The sequence below is a fragment of the Protopterus annectens genome, chromosome 17.part0 (genome assembly GCF_019279795.1).
Source record: "Protopterus annectens isolate FY-2018-M chromosome 17.part0, PAN1.0, whole genome shotgun sequence".
NCBI classification, from domain to species: domain Eukaryota; kingdom Metazoa; phylum Chordata; order Ceratodontiformes; family Protopteridae; genus Protopterus; species Protopterus annectens.
The window spans coordinates 827,396,730-827,416,592 of NC_056751.1; the positions used below are offsets into that span (position 1 = coordinate 827,396,730).

Consider the following 19,863-nt stretch of genomic DNA (forward strand, 5'->3'; position numbering starts at 1 on the left):
ACACACTGCGCTGCGCTTTCTGCTTCGGGCACCGGCGGCAAAAAGACTGAAGAAGATGGCGTCGGCTGTGTCTTTTATACTCTAGCCTTCCTGGGAAGAGAGAAGAGCGCGCACACGACAACAACGGACCAAGACTTTGGAATTCGGCCGACCGAGGGACCGCCTGCCGGCTGAAAACCCATATGTAATTACTGCAGCTGTAATGCACGATGAACATTCCTGTTCAGAAGATTCTTAATCAATGTCTTGCCTAGGCCTCTTAGAAGGGGGGGTTGGCTACCCCTGATCAGAGTAATTAAATCTTCAGCCATTTTGATAATCTGATTTTTAGGCATAGGGGCCTGCACATGTGGCCCAGGCGTCAGTTTTTTAGACAGATTTTTGGCCTTAGTTTTGAAGATGGCGTCGGTCTAACATACAAATCTGTAGGCCTGAAAACACCCTCAGAAGCCGGTGCCTGCACAGCAGCTCTGGACCCATCTAAGGTAGACACATCTACGGGTTCCATAACTGAAGCATCTCGCGGCATACCGGACTCCGAATGGGTCTCAGTAGAGGTCTGCGAATCAGAAGCAGCTGGTATCAGGGGCTGCGAAAGTGCCTCACGGAGTACTGGCGACTGGCTTAAGACAAGCATAGTCAGCTTCCGGTAGTCAGATTGCTAACGGACTACATTTCTGGATAATTAAAGTGTGAGCCAAAATATTCAGAAACAAAAATATACCAAAGTTTAACAGTGCGTTGATTAAATTTAGCACAAAACTGACAGCAAGGTACTTTGTGGTCAGGGCCTAGGCAAGGAATACAGTACAAATGAAAATCTTTATGAGGTATTTGCTTCCCACAAGTAATGCAATTATCTTTTACTGACATCGCTAAAGAGCAAGATAAAGTTTCCCCAATGGGGTACTTAGCTTTTTAGTTGACTTCGGTTCTGAAACTTGAAAACGAAAATTTAATAAGTCGGCCGACCAGCACTTGCGAACTGCTTCTGCTTTGGGCACCGAGCGGCAAGACTGATGCAATGGCGTCAGCTACATGTTTTATACCCCTGACGACCTGACGTCATGGAAGAAGGGACAGCAACTGATGAAGGACCCAAGACTTTGTTAATCAAGCCAACTGAGGGCAACCTACCAGCAGATTACCCAAATGTAATGACTGCAACAGTGAAACACAAAGAACATCTGCTCTGAAGCACAGGAATTTCTTGCAGGATTCCCTTATGGGGATGTGGAGGTAGGCACCTTTTAGGTCTAGGGTCACTAGCCAAGCATTTTTGTCAGCATAGGGAGCAGCTGATGCAAAGTTAGCATATTGAATTTGGGGACCACCAGGGAGGTGTTCAGAATGGATAGATCCAGGATGGGGCGCAAAGTGTCGTCTTTTCTGGGAAAAAGGAATAGTCTGGAATAAAAGCCTTTGCCAGTTTGATGCAAGGGGACAGGTTCTACTGCCCCCTGGGATAAGAGAGTTTGGACCTGTTTCAATGCCTCTGCCCACTAATTTGGAGGCAATTCTGGGAACCTTATTGGAATTGGGAGTTCAATGAAAGAGAACTTGTATCCCTGAAAGATGATCTTTAAGACCCATTGGTCCTTTGTTGCAGAAAGCAAACTTTCTTTGCAGAGGGAGAGCCTTCCTCCTAGTTTTTGGTGAGTGAAAGGAGGCAGAGGGGGAGAGGGAATCATTAATAGTTTTTGCCAAAGAAGGGTGGCTTAGAACTCCCTGCCTTTGGGGTGGAAGTGGTTCAATGTTTCTTTGCCGCCCCTGGGATAGGGGCCTGGGTGGTCTTCCCCTGCGGGGCTTACCTTGGCCCTGTCTGCTAGGTGCAGGGAAGGACCAGTGTTTAGACGGAAAGTTCCTGCTGAACCTGGGAAGTTGAACCTTAAAGAAATCTTACTGTTTGCATAGATTTTGCTTTGTCTTCCATGTTTTTAAGGACCTCTTCTGCTTTTACTCCAAACAAGCTGTCCTTATCCAGGGGTGCATCAATTAGTTTAGACTTGACACGATCAGGGAGAGGTTGTTCCTTCAACCATGCAAGTCTCCTAATGACAGATCCTGACATTGCTGCCCTGCTTGAGGCTTCTAGGGCATCATATACAGTGTAATGAGTATCTGGTGATGCGACAAGTAGAGTGCAGTAAATCTGCTCTTTCAAATTGGCACACTCGGGAAAGGTTGAAATCTTTTGTTTTCACAGTTCCAAAGTGTGTTGCTGATATTTTAACATGGAACCACAGTTGAGTGCTCTGATAGTAAGATTGCAGAAGTGTATACTTTTTTACCCCATCTGTCCAGAGCTCTGGAATCCTTGTCAGAAGGAATAGGATTCTTGGCAGAACAAGTCTCAGCTCCTTTAGGTCCCTGTGCAATGACGTCTAGGTCTGCAGCAGGATTTCTGCAGAGGTATTTGTGAGAATCCAGTACTCTAATACTGGTCAGGTTTACTGGGAGCAGGTGGGAGGGCATAAGGGGCTATGCTGGATTCATGGAAAATATACTCCACTACTAAAATGGGGGGGGGGGGGGGTGGCCAAGGGTCTGTGCTAGGGAAAGTCCAGAAACTCTCCAAGTCTTTTCTTAGACTGGGGGAAATCCTGAGATTACCACTGGAAAATGTTCCCTGTGGGTGTGAAGGGTTTCCCCAAAAGAAAGGTCTTCTGGTGGGGAGGCAGATGGAATGGATTCCTCTGCATCTGAATCCTCAAGCAGTCCGAGGTTGTTCCTCTTCAAAACCTCAACAGTCATATTCCTCAGAATCCTGTGTCATGTCAATTTTTGGAGAAGGGTGTCTTTTCCTTTTAGAAGTTGTGGCCTGACTACCCCTGATAAGGGAGACGAGATCCTCCACTATTTCAAGCACTTGTGCTTGGGGTGGTGGGGCAGGAGCAAGAAAGTGGCTAGAGGCAGATTTTTTAGGAGTGGCCTGGCTTCCAGGCCTAAGAATATCCGTCGAGAGAAACTGCAGTCTGATGAGAAGACGTCTTTGTCTAGATTTGATGGTGTGACAGACCTCCTTGGAAGACTGCCTGCATCGTGACTCCAGACTCAACCAAGGCAGACAGCGCCAAAGGCTCGGAAGACCAAGAGGATTTCTGTGGCATACCAGACACCGAAAGGGTCTCAGTAGAGGCCTGCGTAGATATCAAATCGGGCATCAGGGGCTGCAAAAGCAGCTCACTGAACTCCGGAGAAGTGACAACCTGCTTAGTGGTAGAGTCGGAAGGCTTAGCCTTGTGTGGTCTTGTCTCTATCTAGCTCTACGTTTTTTCAGAATGTCCACAGATTGTTTGCTGACTGACACCGTATCAGAATGCGAACACGGAACAAAAAGAGCTCCACGGTGAATGGCGCTCATATTAAAGATGGCACAGAACCGGCAACGGAGGATGTCATGGTCTGGACCTAAACAAGTGATGCAGTAAGAATGGAAGTCTGTGTGGGATCTGCTTTCCACAGGTGAGACAATTGTTAACCTTTTTGGACATCGGTTAGTGCAAGAAAAAAGGGATCCCCAACAGGATACTAAATTTTAGCTGAAAACATCTAAAGCTCAACTTCTGGTAGCGACCGACCAGCATTTGTGCTAACTGCTTCTGCTATGGGCTTCACTGCAAGAAAGACCGGTGTAATGACGTCGGCTGCCTTGCTTTATAGAACTGACTACTTGAATTAAGACTACAGGCAATGGCAGCCCATGCAAAAAAAAACAATGAGTTTGGTAGGTGGGCTGGCCAAAGGCTACTACAGCAGGGATAACCCACAAGTGATGACTGCAACAGTGAAACACGAAGAACATCCACTGTTCTACAAAGCACTAGACATTTACTTCAGATTCGTAATAGTCACACTTGTAAATTCCTACCTACTGGAAAATACATACCAGCTTTTGGCAAAAGCTAAACTACACTACAAACTTCCAAAATGCTGTGCAAGTAGTTCTTAACACAAAGGTCAGTGATGCAAGAAACCTGCAATCAGCATGCAGTTTAAGCACTAGGTTGCCAGAAATACTGCATTATGCTTAAAAAAGCTACCGTATACTTAATACTCCTAATATTACCTTTCTCCTGGTTGCTGATGAGTACCTGAAGTGCTATAGCTGCCTCCACTTTCACAGGCAATTCCTTATCATCAATAAGACATCTTCTTGTCAGTTCTAGGGCTGTCTGCAGGTTCTGGTCACTTTTAAACTTTACTTCACAGAAGTAATGAAGCACCCAACAAGCCTTGAAAGAGAAAAAATCCAATTAATACACCTTAGAAAATTTTCTGATCAAGATACAAACTGAGAAAAAAAAGTGAAGTAGCATTACAAAAGGCATAAGAATCATGATCAATCAGCACACACCAAATTATGTTTTCATGTAAAACACCCAAAACTATAATCTCATAGCAGCATATGAGGCAAGCAATCATGGGGACCATAAAAGATGCCTAGCCATAGACACTACACAAAGTAAATTAAAAGCTCTTGCCACCATTTCAGATCTTGGTGCTCAACTCCCAAACTGAACAGTATACATAACATTCTGACGAAAAATGTCTACTCATCCAAAACTAGTTTTAAAGACACCCATAGTATTTTGTCTGCCCTGTGATTGCAACTTAATCCACAGGCTACGAATAAGAGTTGGGAACCTCTCTCCAGCAAGTCTAGTTTGTTGGTGTAGACTTAAGTCCTTAGTGCAGGCATTTATAGAACCACTAGCTATGCGAATATATAGGTCAAACAAGACTGGGACTTTCATGACTTGAAAAAGTGAGTCAGATTACCTTGCAGAAACCTATAGGCTGTGTATAAGGCGAGTTGTGCTAATTGGGGAATTTGAAGGAATTAAATCCTTTACTCTTCTTGGCAGAAATATTTGGGGCCTTTCCAATTGAGCAATATGCTTGCATCTGTACATACCAAAGGAGGCAGTGTATTCATTGATGGATCCAATGAAGGAAGAGTACAGTCGTAGCATGTCTACTTTGGATTTCAGAAGATATTCCCCTGAAAATTAACTGGGCCAGATAGGATTTCTTGACTGTGGTGTGGACATGACAAACAGAAAGGTATCTACATATGCACCTAGTTCTCTTATGACCCTTTCTGAATAAGAGGACTGCCATTCATATAAAAATGTTATGCACTTAATAACGTTCCATGTTTGTTGTCCATCTCGCCATTCATTCTTACTGGATGGGTTCAGAGCCGATCCTAGACTCCGACTCGGCTGAATACACTAGCTCGAAGTCTCTAACTTGGCTCGTGGCAGAAGGGTATCCCAACAAACAGTGGTGTAACTCCCCAGATCTTGTTTGCTGCCAACCATAAATAAACCGTCTAAAGTACAAAGATACATCAAGTATAGAAACAAGGAAAACTACAAAGGAGCTCCTTAGTAAGGAAAGAAAAACTCGCCTCTAGGATTTCTTGGCTGGGGGAAGGGAGGGAGGGTCTTAAGAATGAATAGCGAGATGGACAACCAACATGGAACGTTATGGTAATTACATAACTTCTTTATGTTATGTTGTCCTGTCATGCCTTCTTTCTTACTGGATGGGACAGCGTCCCTACCACCATTTCTTGGGTGGGTCACTGAAGAACACCTTTGAGCACAGTTGAACCAAAGGAAACCCTGTCCCTGGAGGCCAAATCCACTTTGTAATGAGTAATAAATGAATGAGACGTTGCCCACGTAGCAGCACAAATACTGCCCACTGACAATCTGACCAAGTAAGCAGACGATGTTGCTAATACTCTGGTAGAGTGTACTCTAACTTTGAATGGTAAATTCTTATTTGAGGAATATATAAAGGTAATACGATTCGACAGCCAATTTGAAAGTGTAATTTTAGAAAGTGGCATGCACCTTTTTTGCTTCAGAAAAGGAAATGAACAATTGATCAGTTTTCCTGAAATCTTTAGTTCTATGCAGATAAAATCTAAGCTGTCTATGCACATCCAATTGGTGAAATTTGTACTCTGCCTTGTTGCTATGATTGGGAAAAAAACACTGGGAGCTCAATAGATTGATTTAGATTGGTCTGGGAACAAACATTTGGTACGAAGGACAGATTTTTACGTAGGGATACTCTCTCTATGCAAGATCAGGTATGCTGGTTTGATTGATAGAGCTTGCAACTCAGACTCTTCTTGCAGATGTAATGCTACCAGGAGAATAGTTTTCCAAGAAAGGAATTAGAGATCACAAGATGACAAGGGCACGAAAGGAGAAAAAGGTTCTTTAATGGGAGATCCCAATAAACAAGTGCCTTTTAAAAATGCTTTACACAATTAGTGTGACATCAGGATAGGAGTATATTCATCAATGTGGAAATTAGATATTGCAGCTAGTTGGACTAATTGTGGCTGCTGCAAAGCCTTGCTGCAAATGTTCCGCAAGAAATTCCAAAACTGAACCAAGTGGGGCAGTGAAAGGGTCAATGTTTTTTGCCTGTGCTCAACAGGAGAACCTCTCATTTACTAGCATACAACTTTCTGGTCGAAGCCTTATGAGAGGATACCAAAATTTGTTTTACTGCTGGTGTGAAGTCTTGAAGCCCAAGTCTGGAAGTGGAGCAGCCATGCTGCAAATTGAGGGTTTGGACAGCAGGATGAAGAGATCTGGACATACGAGTCAGAAGGTCTGGAACTGAGTCCAGAACCCAGGGCTTCTCCAGTAGGTGAGGCTAGAGAAAGGAGAACCAAGTGTGACGAGGCCAGTATGGGGCAATGACAATCAGCCTGCTTTCAAAGAATTTTGCTTTCTGGATGACTCTGGGTATAAGAAAGGGGAAATGTGTACAGAACTCACGAGGGCCAATCGTGAACGAGTGCGTCGCTTGGTGTCTCCCCCAAAGGAGGGGATTAGGGCAAAGTAGCTGCTGCATTGGGTATTGATAAGAGTGGCAAAAAGAGAGCAGCAAGGCTGGCCCCATTTTCGGAAGATCTCCTCCGCTATATTTTGGTTCAGAGACCACTCGTGAGGCATCAAAATCGCCCTACTGAGCTTGTCCGCCATCGCGTTGGATTTCCCAGGGATATGCGTTGCTACCAGAAAACGTTGGGAAGAAATTGCCCATTGCCATACTCTCTCCTTGTTTATGTACTAGACTACAGACATGTCTGACTGGATAGCAATAGTTCGTAATGGAAGAGAGCCTGGAGTGCCTGCAATGCTAGATGCACTGCTCTCATCTCTGCTGATGTGCAAATGGACCTCGTGTTCTTGCCATGTGCCTTGGAGAGTCTATCCCAGATATGCCCACCCCCCACCCTACCTGGGAGGCATCTGTGGTCACTGTAGCTACAGGTAGTTGTGGCACAAAGGGTCGTCCTATGGTCACAAGGTCGGACTGAAGCCACCATAGGAGATCTCTCTTGCATGAGTTTGTGATCCTGACTTAGTGAGACATGGGAAGTTCTTGTAATGACGACTGAGCAAATAGAAGTTATTGATTAAAGAATTCTCATTATGCATTCTGGCTAGGGGAACGAAGATGATCGCTGAAGCCATAGTCCCTAGGAGTTTCAAAATAGTCTTTGCCTTCGCTTTGTTTCTGGGTAAAAGGTCAGCTATTTGTTACCTGAGAACAGAAACCCTGCCTGGAAGTCGTGCTATCATGGAGCATGCATCGAGATCTACGCATATGAATGTAAGATGTTGACAGGGCAACAAGGTAGCCTTTGTAAATTGACTGTAATCCCTAACCGGGAACAAGTTTTGAAGAGTGGTGGCTCTTGCATGTTGACATAGATGCTTGGTGGTGGCAGTTGGGAACCAGTCATCTAGGTACGGAAAAGTACAGTTTTGTACCTACCATAAATGTAGATGTTAGAGGGCTATTACAGCTGCAGTAATTACATATGGGTTTTTCAGGCAGGGCGGTGTCCTCGATCGGCGAATTCCAAAGTCTTGGTCCGGTTGTTGCTCTTCTGACGTCAGGAAGGCTAGAGTATAAAAGACACCAGTCTTTCTTGCCCCAGATGTCAGGTGCCCCCAAAAGGAAGGCAATACATAAATTAGTGTAATACACAAAAGTAAGCAAATAAAACATAGTAGGATAACCCAGTCAGAAGGTATGAATAGGTATTCAAACCCCAAGGTATTACCAAGAGGGGAAGGAGGAACATCTACATTTATGGTAGGTACAAAACTGTACTATGTTCATCGTGCATTACAGCTGCAGTAGAATCCCAAAGCTATGTATAGGGTGGTAGGTACTACGGAACTGGATTGAGCTAGAATGCCCTGCAAAACTGCAGTGGCAAAGCCTGCTCTTGTTCTGGAGTATAAAGGCAGATGGTAATGCTTTGTGAAGGTATGTACAGAACTCCAAGTGGCTGCCTCCAAGATATCTTTAGTAGGCACTCCTCTGAGGAAGGCTGTAGAGGTGGCTGTGGCCCTAGTGGAGTGTGATCTGATACCAGTCCATGATAGGAATAACAGAAGCGTATGCAGTGACCAATCCACTTGGAAATGGTCTGTTTAGTTACAGGTTTCCCTTGACCCCCCACAGCATAGGAAACTAGGAGTTGCTCTGATTTTCTGAATGGCTTGGTTCTGTCTAAGTAGTAACGTAGCTGCCTATGGATATCTAAAGAATGAAGCAGCCTCTCCCCTTTGTTTTGAGGATTAGAGTAGAAGGTAGGAAGGTGTATGGCCTGGTTTAGGCTACCCTAGATACTACTTTAGGCATAAAGGAAGGGTTAAAGAGGGAAACCCTGTCCTGATGGAATATGAGGAATGGCTGCACCGCCATGAGGGCCTGCAACTCAGATACCCTACGAGCTGAAGTGATGGCCAGGAGAAAAGCTGTTTTCCAGGACAAATATTGTAATTCTGCTGAAGCAGCTGGTTCAAAGGGAGGCAATGTCAATTTTTCCAGTACATAGTTAAGGTCCCAAGCTGGTACTGGTTGTTTCCTTGGAGGCCTTATGTTCTTAGCCCTCTGAGGAACAGTAGTGGGTGTGAGAATAAAGGAGGATCCATATTGAATTCTGCAGAGATTGCTGAGGCATGTATCTTGATTGAGGAAAAGGAAAGTCCCTTGCTCAAAAGTTCAGTTAGGTACTGTAAAATCTGAGGCAGGTTTAATTTTCTAGGATCCTGTCCTTTCTTCATTCCAACAGCAAAGTAAGCTTTTCTTGTAGATGGTCTTCTAGCCTCCAAAATGACATCCTGCACTGAGTAGTGCCTGATGTGAATTTAAGGAATTTTCCATGCAGCTAGACTGAGAGTTTTCAGCTGACTGTGAAGAGTTTTGAAATTGTTCCGCGTCAGCAGTAGAGGTGTTAGAGGCAGGTGGGTACCAATGTTGTCTCGGCCAATCTGGAGCAATCAGTATCATCCTTGGCTTGTCTGTTCTTGCTTTCAAAAGCACCTTGGGCAGCAGAGGTAGTGGTGGGAATGCATAAACTGACCAAGTTGTCCATGTGAGTGAGAGGGCGTCCACTTTCCAAGCCTTTGGGTGGGAGATCCTTGAGCAAAACTTTTAATTGATGATTTTGTGGGAGGCAAATAGGTCTATGTCTGGCCTTCCGAACAATCTGCATGAATACGTGGATGTAGGAGTGTCTGCCAGTGTGTTTTCCATTCCTGGCAGGTACTGAGCCTGGAGTTCTATTTGTCTTTCCAGAGCTAGATTCCAAAGAGTCATGGTTAATCTGCACAAGGGGTATGAATGAGTCCCTCCTTGTTTATGTACGTGGTGTTGTCTGTTCTTATGAGCAGTTGTCCTGGATGCAGGAATTCTCTGAATGCTGAAATTGCATTTATTACTGCCAGCATTTCTTTTTGATTGATGTGAAGGTGCTTTTCTGTTTTGTGCCATCCTGTGGTTATGACTTGAGTAGCTTGAGGCTTGCAGAATGGGAGGCCTTTGTTTACTTGGCATGCTTGGGCCCACCATATGAATTCCTTTTGTAGACAGGGAATCTCACTTCTAGGCTGTGACTGTGTTGATACCATAGATTTTTCAGGTACCATTGAAGTTTCCTCATGTGCAGCTTTGCACATGGGATTAGAAGAATGCAAGATGCCATGAATCCCAGCGCCTGCAGGATTTTCCTTGCAGTAAGCCTGGTACTTTTGCAAGCATTTTGAAGTAATGAGATAGTTGCCCTTGTTTTTCTGTTGTTAGGTAAGCCATCTGGGTGTTTGTGTCCAAGTTGGCACCAAGGAAGGTAATTTTCTGAGAGGGTGTTAGCTTTGATTTCTCCTTGTTGATGGTGTATCCCAGATGTCACATATGCCAGATGTTTGACTTGGATCAGGCTGCAATCACTGATGCCAGGCACTTGGTGAATAGAGAATTGATAGTGATTTGAACCTGCAAGAAATCTGAGGTATCTTCTGCAACTTTGTCTGATTGGGACATGCAGGTATGCCTCCTTGAGGTCCAATAAGGAGTTGCTGTAATGTGAGCATCTTGAATTTTGGTACTAGAAGAAATGTGTTGAGAATGGATAAGTCCAGAATGGGTCTCATTTGTAGTTGTGCCTCTACCCTTTGATTTTGTGGTAGGTTTGGCATGCCTCTCATTTTGGAAGAGTGTGGAAATGAAATTTGTAGCCTCTGTTTATTATGTCCAGAATCCATTTGTCTGTTGTGACGTTTGCAAATAGTGCCAGTTTTCCTCCCAAAGGTGCTGCCAGTTGAATTCTGCTTGGCATGGAAATGAGGGAGTCATTGAGTCTGCTTTCTGTATTGCTGTGCACACCACTTTGGTGTTGGTGATTGCCATTGTCTGCCTCTGTAGCCTCTTTGGGCTTTGTCAGTGGTTGGAAAGGACCAGTTTTGACGGCCAATTCCTGCTGAACCTTGGTGGCTGAACCTGTAAGAAAGCTTTGACAGTTTGCATAGATTTTGCCTTTTCTTCCATTTAATTTTGCTTTCACCTGGTCTGGAAGATTTTGCTGCTCCAGTGGCGGCTGATCTGCTGGAGGTCTCTAGTGCATCATAACCACATTGTAAGGTGTGCTTGCCCACTTGTTCAGCACTATGCATCATATCCTGCAACTCTTTTAAATCTGGTTGTTCAGGTTGTGACATTTTTGTTTTTAATTGTGGTAACAGAAATTGCTGATATTTACTCATATAAAACTGGCAGTTTAAGGCCCTCATGGCAAGGGTGGCCGAGGTGTAAACCTTCTTACCCCACCTTTCTAGTGATCTAGATTCCCTTTCCGTAGGTAGTGGATTCTTGGCCGTGGAAGCCTTAATTCCTTTAGGACCTTGAGAAATAGTTTCAGGGTCTGCATTATGGCCTTTATAGAGGAACTGATGAGAATTAGGAACTCTGTAATACCTATCCGGCTTAACTGGTGCAGGAGGCAGAGAATCAGGATTTAGACAGGCCTCCGAGTATACATCATCCAAAACCTCCAAAACAGGAGGAATAGCCAGAGGTCTATGCTGAGGTAACCAGAGGAATTCCCCAAGTCTTTTCTTGGAGTCTGAAAAGTCTTGGCCTTCCCAATGGAAGTGTTCTCTCAAGGAGTGTAAAGTTTCCCCAAAGGAAAAATCCTCAGGGGGGGATACAGAAGGAATAGACTGCTCTGCATCCGAATCCTCAAAGGGTGAATAAGATTGTTCTTCAGCATCAGAATGTTCTGATAGAATGGATTCTTGGTCATAAGGAGGAGAATCCTCCTCTACTCTGGGTCTCTTGTCCGGAGGGGCCTGTGAGCCTCTGATAAGAGTGATCAGGTCTTCAGCCATTTTAAGCATGTGCTTCCCAGGTCTTGGGCCTTGTGAGGCAGGCCTAGAAAGTTGCTTGGCTGATTTGGCTTTTGTAAAGGCCTTGATGGAGAATGAAGATGAAGGCCTAAATACACCATGGGTGGATGTAGATCTATCCACATTGGTGGGTTCGACATGAGCAGTTGTAGTTTGGGAAGGGACCGAAGAACCAGCGGTCTCAGGTACAGAAGGCCCGTAGTCAGGGACTGCAAAGGCGTCTCACTGAGAACCGCCCACGTGGAGCTGTTTGGCGTGGTGTCAGTGGAGACCGCAGTTCTCGACTGACTGTCCTTTGTATCCGGCGACATTTTATAATTAATTGAAGGTGGGGCCCAAACAAGGTATGCAAAGGAATGGAAATCACAAGAAATACAATTATTAACTTTTTCTGACATCGGTCTGAGGCAAGAAAAGATTAGCTTTAATGAAGACCGGCACTAGCGAACTGCTTCTGCGCAAAAAGACTGGAGAAAATGGCGTCGGCTGTGTCTTTTATACTCTAGCCTTCCTGGACCAAGACTTTGGAAGCTGAAAACCCATATGTAATTACTGCAGCTGTAATGCACGATGAACATCACTTGGAATCCCAGACGTCTCAAGTGAGCTGTGACTACTGCTATGCATTTGGTAAACACTCTGGGGGCTGTAGTGAGACCAAAGGACAGAGCTCGAAACTGGTAAGGACTGGCTCCCAGCTGAAGTGCGACTCCTTCACGCTCTGTCCATTTTTATCTGGTAGTATGCATCTTGGAGGTCTACTGACCACATACAATGGTCTTTCCCTAAAAAGGGAAGAATAGACTGCAGTGTCACAAACTGGAAAGTACAGTTGTGTACACTTACCATAAACGTAGATGCTGGAGTGTATTCACTGTTGGTTATCTGCCAGCAGGTAGCCCTCAGCCCGAATACCAGAGACTTAGTATTTCTGCGTCGGTTGCTGTCACTTCAGGACTGACATCAGGTCACCAGGGGTAATAATAGGCAGCCGATGCCATTGCATCAGTTTTTCATGCCCCAAATGTCAGAAGCCCCCAAAACGGGAGCCAAGTTATAGTGGGAAAAACACCACCAGTAAAAAGTAAATACCAATGGCTCTGTACGGCGTGAGTGAGAGAGACAGAGGAGGAGAGAGAAAGAGACAAGAGGGCAGGAGGGTGGGAAACTAGGACTGCAACATTGAATACACTCGAACATCTACATTTACGGTAAGTGTACACAACTGTACTATGTTCTTCATGTTTCACTGTTGCAGTCATCACACTTTGGTTGATTCCCTAAGTTGAAGAATGGGTGAAGGCAGTCAAGAAGAGTTGGGGCTGGCTAGTATGCCCTGCAGGACTGCTGTTGCAAAACCCGCCCTGGATTTGGAAAAGATAGGCAAGGTGGTAATGCTTGGTGAAGGTGTTAACAGAACTCCATGTAGCAGCTACCAGAATGTCCCTGGTAGGGACTCCTCTGAGAAAGGCTGTAGAGGTTGAAGTTGCCCTTTTGGAATACATTCTGACCCCCTGAGGAGGTGGTTTCCCATGGTGTTTGTAACACAAGTGGATACAATGTGCTATCCATTTGGAGATGGTTTGTTTTCATATGACCTAGCCCTCTGCCCTGGTGCAAAGCTGACTAGTAACTGGTCAAATTTCCTGAAGGGTTTAGTCCCATCAAGGTAGAATATGAGCTGTTTGTGCACGTCTAGGAAGTGCAGGATCCTTTCCCCCTTATTTTGAGGATTAGGGAAAAAGGTGGGCAAATGGATGGATTGGTTGGGAGCCACACTGGACACCACTTTAGGCATAAAAGTAGGGTTAGTCCTGAGGAAGACCCTGTCATAATGAAAAATAATGAAGGGTTCCACAGCCATAAGTGCTTGTAGCTCAGACAATTACAGCTGAAGTGATGGCCAGAAGCAAGGCTGTTTTCCAAGAGAGGAATTTTAACTCTGCTGACGCTGCAGGCTCAAAGGGGGGTAGCGTGAGCTTTTCCAGCACAAAGTTAAGGTCCCAAGCAGGGGTGGGTGCTCTTCTTGGTGGCCTTAAGTTGTCAGCCCCTCTCAGGAACTCTTTGATGAGAGGGTGAAAAAAGAGGTGGGCTCAGTGTTGTAATGAGCAGAGATGGCAGAGGCATGGATCTTAATGGAAGAAAAGGACAGGCCTCTGTGGAGTAGGTCTGCTAGGTAGTCCAGGATGAGAGGTAAGGAGGGCTGTGTTGTATCCACTCCTTTAGAGTGAATTCAGGAACAATACCTTTTCCACTTATCAGCATAGGATTTCCTTGTACTGGGTCTTCTGGCTTCATGAATGACATCCAGCACCTGCCTGCTTAGGCTGGGCACTGGAGAAGATTTTAAGGAACACGTCAGGCTGCAAGGTTCAGTGCTTGCAGTTGCAGATGCAAAATCTGTCCCTCCTCCTGAGTGAAGAGGGTTGGGATCTGGGGAAGGTGCCATGGTGGCACCGGTGACAAGACTGCGCAATAGTGGGTACCAGTGTTGGCATGGCCAGTTTGGGGCAATCAGGATTGCCCTTGGTCTTTCCTGCCTTGAGTAGTACTCTTGTAAGAGGCAGAGGGGGAAATGCATAGATTGAGAGGTTTACCCACTGGAAGGATAGGGCATCCACTTTCCAGGCCTTGCTGTGAGGTACCCTGGTGCAGAATTTGCTGAGCTGGTGATTCTAGGGAGAGGCAAACAGCTCCACCTTCGGGGTACCCCATTTCTGGGTTAGAAGGCTGAAGGTGTTTAGGTCTAATTGCCACTCGTTTGGGTCTAGGAGATTTCTGCTCAAGTCGTCTGCCAGAGAGTTTTGTTTGCCTGGCAGGAACTGAGCTTGCAGGTGAATATGCATAGCCAAGGCCATGTTCCACAGGGTCATGGCTAGCCTGCAGAGTGGGTTCCCCCCTGCTTGTTGATGTACCACATCACTTTGGTGTTGTCGGTTTTTATCAGAAGGGGCCCTGGTGAGAGCAGGGATCTGAAAACAGTCAGAGCGTGCTGAACAGCTAGCATCTCTTTTTGGTTGATGTTCAGATGAATTTGGTTTGGGCTCCAGTGACCCTGAACACCTACCATTCAGATGTGCACCCCAGGCATAGTCAGATGAGCCTGTGGTTAGGGTCTGGGCAGCGTGGGGTTGTGTAAAGTGAAGTCCCTTGTTGTGATTGCATGTTGCTGCCCACCAAAGAAACTTTGTCCTGAGACAAGGTATGATAGTGTCCAGGTCCTAAGAATGTTGGCACCAAAGACTTTTTAAGTACCATTGAAGTTTCCTCATATGCTGACACATGGAATTTGTAGAATGCAGGAGGCCATGAACCCTAGAGCCTGCAGGATTTTCCTTGCAGAAAGCTGGGTTCTGGTGGCAATTTGAGTGAAGTAGCCTGTCAGATAGGCTTATTTTTCTGGAGTAAGGAATGCCATCTGGGATGCTGTGTCCAAGCTTGCTTCCAGGAATATGTTTTGACTGGGGACTTGGTTTTGATTTCTTTACGCTGATAGTGTATCCCAGGGAGGTTAGAAGGTCCTTTACAAATGTAAGGTGCTGCAACAGCTTTTCCTGACTGCTTGAATCAGGCAATCATCCAAGTAAGGGTAAATCTGAATATTTCTCTGTCAGCAATAGGCAATGGCTGGAGCCAGGCATTTTGTGAAAACTCTGGGAGCAGTGGATAAGCCAAAGGGAAGTGCAGAGAATTGAATGCACAGATCCTGTCCTGAAAAGTAGATATTTCCTGCAAGAGTCCCTGATATGGATGTGCAGATAGGCTTCCTTTAGGTCAAGGAGATTTAACCAGGCATCTCTGGACAGCACAGGGAAAAGCTTGCATCTTTTTTAAAACCTCTTCTGCTTTGGTGCCAGATTGTCCTTGTTCAAAGGAGAGTCCAGTAATTTTGATTTGACATGGTCTGGCAAAGTCTGTTCCTTTAGCAAAGCATGCCTTCCAAGTACAGAACCTGTGACTGCTGCCCTGCAAGAAGCTTCTAGGGTGTCAAACCCACATTGCAAGGTATGCTTACTGACTTGGTTTGCAGAACGCATAAGCTTCTGTAATTTAAATTTTTGCACAGTCAGGAAAGGTAGACACTTTTTGCTCAAGTTCCATAGTATGCTGCTGGTATTTCAGCATGTGGAACTGGCAATTCAATGCTCTAATGGCGAGGGATGCAGACGTGTATACCCTTTTACCCCATCTGTCTAAAGCTCAGGAATCCCTGTATGAAGGGGTGGGATTTGTAGCTAGAGTTGCTTTTATTCCTTTAGGTCCTTGGGAGATGACCTCTGGGTCAGCAGTAGGATTTTTGAAAAGAAACTCGAGTCAGGGACTCTGTAGTACCCGTCTGGTTTCCTTGGAGCAGGGGGTAAAGTATCACGAGTTAGACTGGATTCCATGAAGACATCATCCACATCCAGAACAGGAGGGATAAGCCAAGGGTCTGTGCTGTGGTAAATCTAAAATCTCCCAGAGTCTCTTTTTAGACAGAGAATAATTCTGGCATTCCCAGTGGAAATGCTCTCAAAGTATTAGGGTTTCACCAAAAGAAAAATCCTCTGGAAGGTAAGCAGAAGGAATGGATTCCTCTGCATCTGAATCCTGATAAGCACATAAAGGCATGTCTTCATATTATTCATATTCAGGAACCTCAGAGTCTGTCTCGGTTAGTTAAATTTGCTGGGGACAGGTCTCTCTTTTAGCAGGGGAAGGATGGCTTCCCCTAATCACCATGTTCACGTCTTCTGCCATTTTAAGCATTTGAGATTGTGGCAAGGAAGCAGGTGCTCGAGTTTGGGTCGTCTGTTTTTTAGGCGAAGCTTGGACTCTTGGCCTTAGAAACTCGGTAGCTTTAGAAAACTGAAGACGCAAAAGAAGTCTGTGTCGAATATCGGTAATATGAAGAACTTCCTCAGGCGGCTCTAGACCCATCCAAGGTAAGAACATTCGCAGGTTCAGTAGTCAAAGAAGAGTATAGCGGCATACCGGACTTCAAAAGGAGTCTCTGTAGAGGCCTGCAAATCCGAAGCAGGCACCAGGGGCTGCAAAAGCGCCTCAGAGTACCGGCAAACTAGCGACTAGCTTAACGGAAGCGTCGGCAGTTTTGGACCTGTGCAGTCTGTCTTAATCCTTACTTTTTTCTGAAGATCGGTACTCAGATGGCTTACCGAAGCTATTTCGGAATATGGAGATAAAGAATGAAAGTACTTAGTTACAATAAGAGCCTGACTATGAATAGTTCGGGCGTTGAACAAAGCACAAAACAGACTAGGTACGTCGTGGTCTGGGCCTAAACAGGTGGCGCAGTAAGAATGGAAATCTCGGTGTGGTATTTGCTTTCCACATGTGACAATTGTTAACTTTTTCTGACATTGGTTAGAGCAAGAAAAAAGGATCTCCAAAGGGGTACTTGGCTTTAGAAGACTTGGAGGATTCCATTTCGGAAACAAAAACTCAGGTAGCGGCCGATCGGCACTCGTGCGAACTGCTTCTGCTTTGGGCTCCTCGGCAAGAAAGACAGATGTAATGGCATCGGCTGCCTGTTTTTATACCACTGATGACCTGATTTCAGTCCTGAAGAGACAGCAACCGGCACAAACACAATCTCTGGTATTCGGGCCGACTGAGGGCTACCTGCTGGCAGATAACCGAAGTGTGATGACTGCAACAGTGAAACATGAAGAACATTTTGGACTTCTTCACGGATTTTAGTTTGAGAAACAAACTGGGTCTCCAGTCCCCTGTTCTTTTTGGCACTCAAGAATATTCAGTACGTTCCAAATCCTATTTATTCTGCAGGGACTTCTTCGATGACTTGTCTAGCAACTTTTGAATTTCTACAGTTGCTTGTTCCCTTTGACTAGGTGGAACATCCGGATTGTTCTGATCTGTGGGGCAGGATAGCAAAACGTTATGCAACAGCCTCTGGATATTATACTTTGTACTCACTTGTCTCGTGACATCTCGCCAGGCTTCTGGGTACAAAGATGCACGCCCACCCAACTGCCTCCACAGTACAGCAGACGGGCCTTCTTTCAAGAGCACTGATAGGGCTGGCCGTGAAACGAATCACGGTCACCCTGGTTTTGCGGACCCCCTCTGCCTCTAGGATGACGTCTACCATTACTGCCTCCTCCTCTGCCCCTGGGGAAGGGTTCACATCGTGCATCTTGAAAAACTTCCTGTGATCTTTTGAACCACATTTTCCCACTCTTCTGACCTTTAAGATAAGGTCTTGAAGGAATGGAAAAACATACTCCAACAACAGATAGTTTTTTCCCTTCCTGCTCGCATCTGGTGAGTGTGTCCTTGACTTTAGGACCAAAAAGTGAGGAACCATCAAAAGGGGCATTAGTAAAGGTAGACAAAGTTCTCCGCAAAGTTGCACAAGCGCATCCATAAGTGCCTAAGGGAAACTACTGAACCTGCTGCCCTGCTCGCTCCATCTGCTGCACAGATTATTAGTCTCATGGAGGGAAGTAAATAGTGTGGGAAGAAAGCGCCAGGGAATTGTTATGGCTAGGCTTGTATAGGTCCTAGGGCCGATAGCCTAGTACCAACCTATGAACCTAGGAGTTAAAGATGGAATTTAAGGTAGATAGCCGAGAAGTGATCTTTTGACACTCCCGCAGCCAATGAACCTTGGAGAACATCTCCTAACTCCTTCAGATCTCTCTGCAGCCTCGTAAAGTGCAAAAGATAGTTCAGCAATCTAAGGGCAAAAGTCGCTGATGAAAAACATGCTTCCCATAGCTGTCCATTGTCTGGGAGTCCTTGTTCGGTGGATGGACAGATTAGGATGCTTCAGAAATTTCCTTCTTGGTGCCTGCTGCCACCACCATAGCATCTACAGGAACACCTTTCATGAGAAATTATTTTTCCACATGTACAGACAAGAACTTATTTGGCCTCTGTGGGACTGGTTCCATAGTGTCTGGTGACTCCCACGCCTTTCGACTAACCAACTCCAATAGCTCAAAAGGTGGAGACAACCAGGAGGCTGACTGTTGAAATACAAAAACCTTCAGGTACACAGACTCATCAGAAGGGTTGATGGATTTCCAGCTGCCTCTGTTTCAGGAGCTCTAGGATATCTACGAAGGAGATATCTTTAGAGGATGACTGAAGAAACTCTGGTCAGAGTGTCCTGCGACCAGAGCCAGAAGCTACGAGACACCCCCGGACACGCACACGTGGATGTAATGGTCATTCTTGGATGGCTCCGAAAAAGACTAGGTCTGAGCCGAAAACAATTTGGCCAGCGCCAGCGACTTCAAAAGTCTGAGCACCACCCTGTCTACGTCATCATCCAATAAGCTCCTAGTGGACCTGGAGGACGGAATTGGTGAGCAAGATCGTAGGGGAGACTGGTAAAAGATCAGTGGACCGACTCCAAAAAAAATCTCTTTCTGCTCCGAAGGCCTTTGAGCCGTACGACTAAATTCATCCAAGTCAATCATCCCTTTTGGCTCGGTTGGCTTTGAAGTAGAGGAGATCAATGTATCAGAAGTGTCTGCCAATTTTAGCGGCGACTCAGACTGCAAAGCAGCAGGAGATGGCCGTTTTGAAGTCTTGTCACTCCTGGAGGAAGGGAATCTACTGGAAGAAGTGCTCCGTAGAGCCTCATCAAAAGATGGTTTCATGAGCCCCTTGAGTATCAGTTTGTTCCTTCTTTCCTGCAAGACATAGGAGCCAAAAGAATGACAAAGTGCATGTTTCCTAGAGGTGAATAGTCCCCAAACACACAAATATTACGTCCATCAGTGATGGACATCTTCTGAGAGCATTTCTAACGCTTCTTAAAGCCTGAAGGCTTGGGTTCCTTCTCTCTAGTTTCATGTGACGTTTTAGGAAGGATGCGTCACTAGTACAACAGGTAAAGCCTAAAAAAAAGTTATGCACTCACCATAACGTTCCGTGTTGGTAGTCTATCTCACCCTTCATTTTTACGTATGGGGTTTGGAGTCGATCCTCTGCTCCGACTCGGATTTATAAGCTCGAAGACTTCTGGTTGGCTCGTGGCTAAGCAGGTATCCCATAGTGCACCAGTACAAACCCCAGATCTTGTTTGCTGTTCACTAGACGAAATAACCATAAAGACAAACCAATACTAAAGGGTCGCCAACCAAAGATAATC

At 45.4% G+C, this 19,863-nt stretch overlaps 1 protein-coding gene across 1 annotated transcript in view; it reads right to left on the reverse strand.

Moving 5' to 3' along the window:
- The window catches only part of IPO7 (importin 7), a 2,167,557-nt gene that overhangs the window by 743,956 nt on the left and 1,403,738 nt on the right, over positions 1-19,863 (reverse strand). Inside the window, exon 13 of the mRNA XM_044059282.1 lies at positions 4,070-4,235. Within this exon, the coding sequence (XP_043915217.1) occupies positions 4,070-4,235 (166 nt within the window). The remainder of the gene's footprint in view (positions 1-4,069; positions 4,236-19,863) is intronic.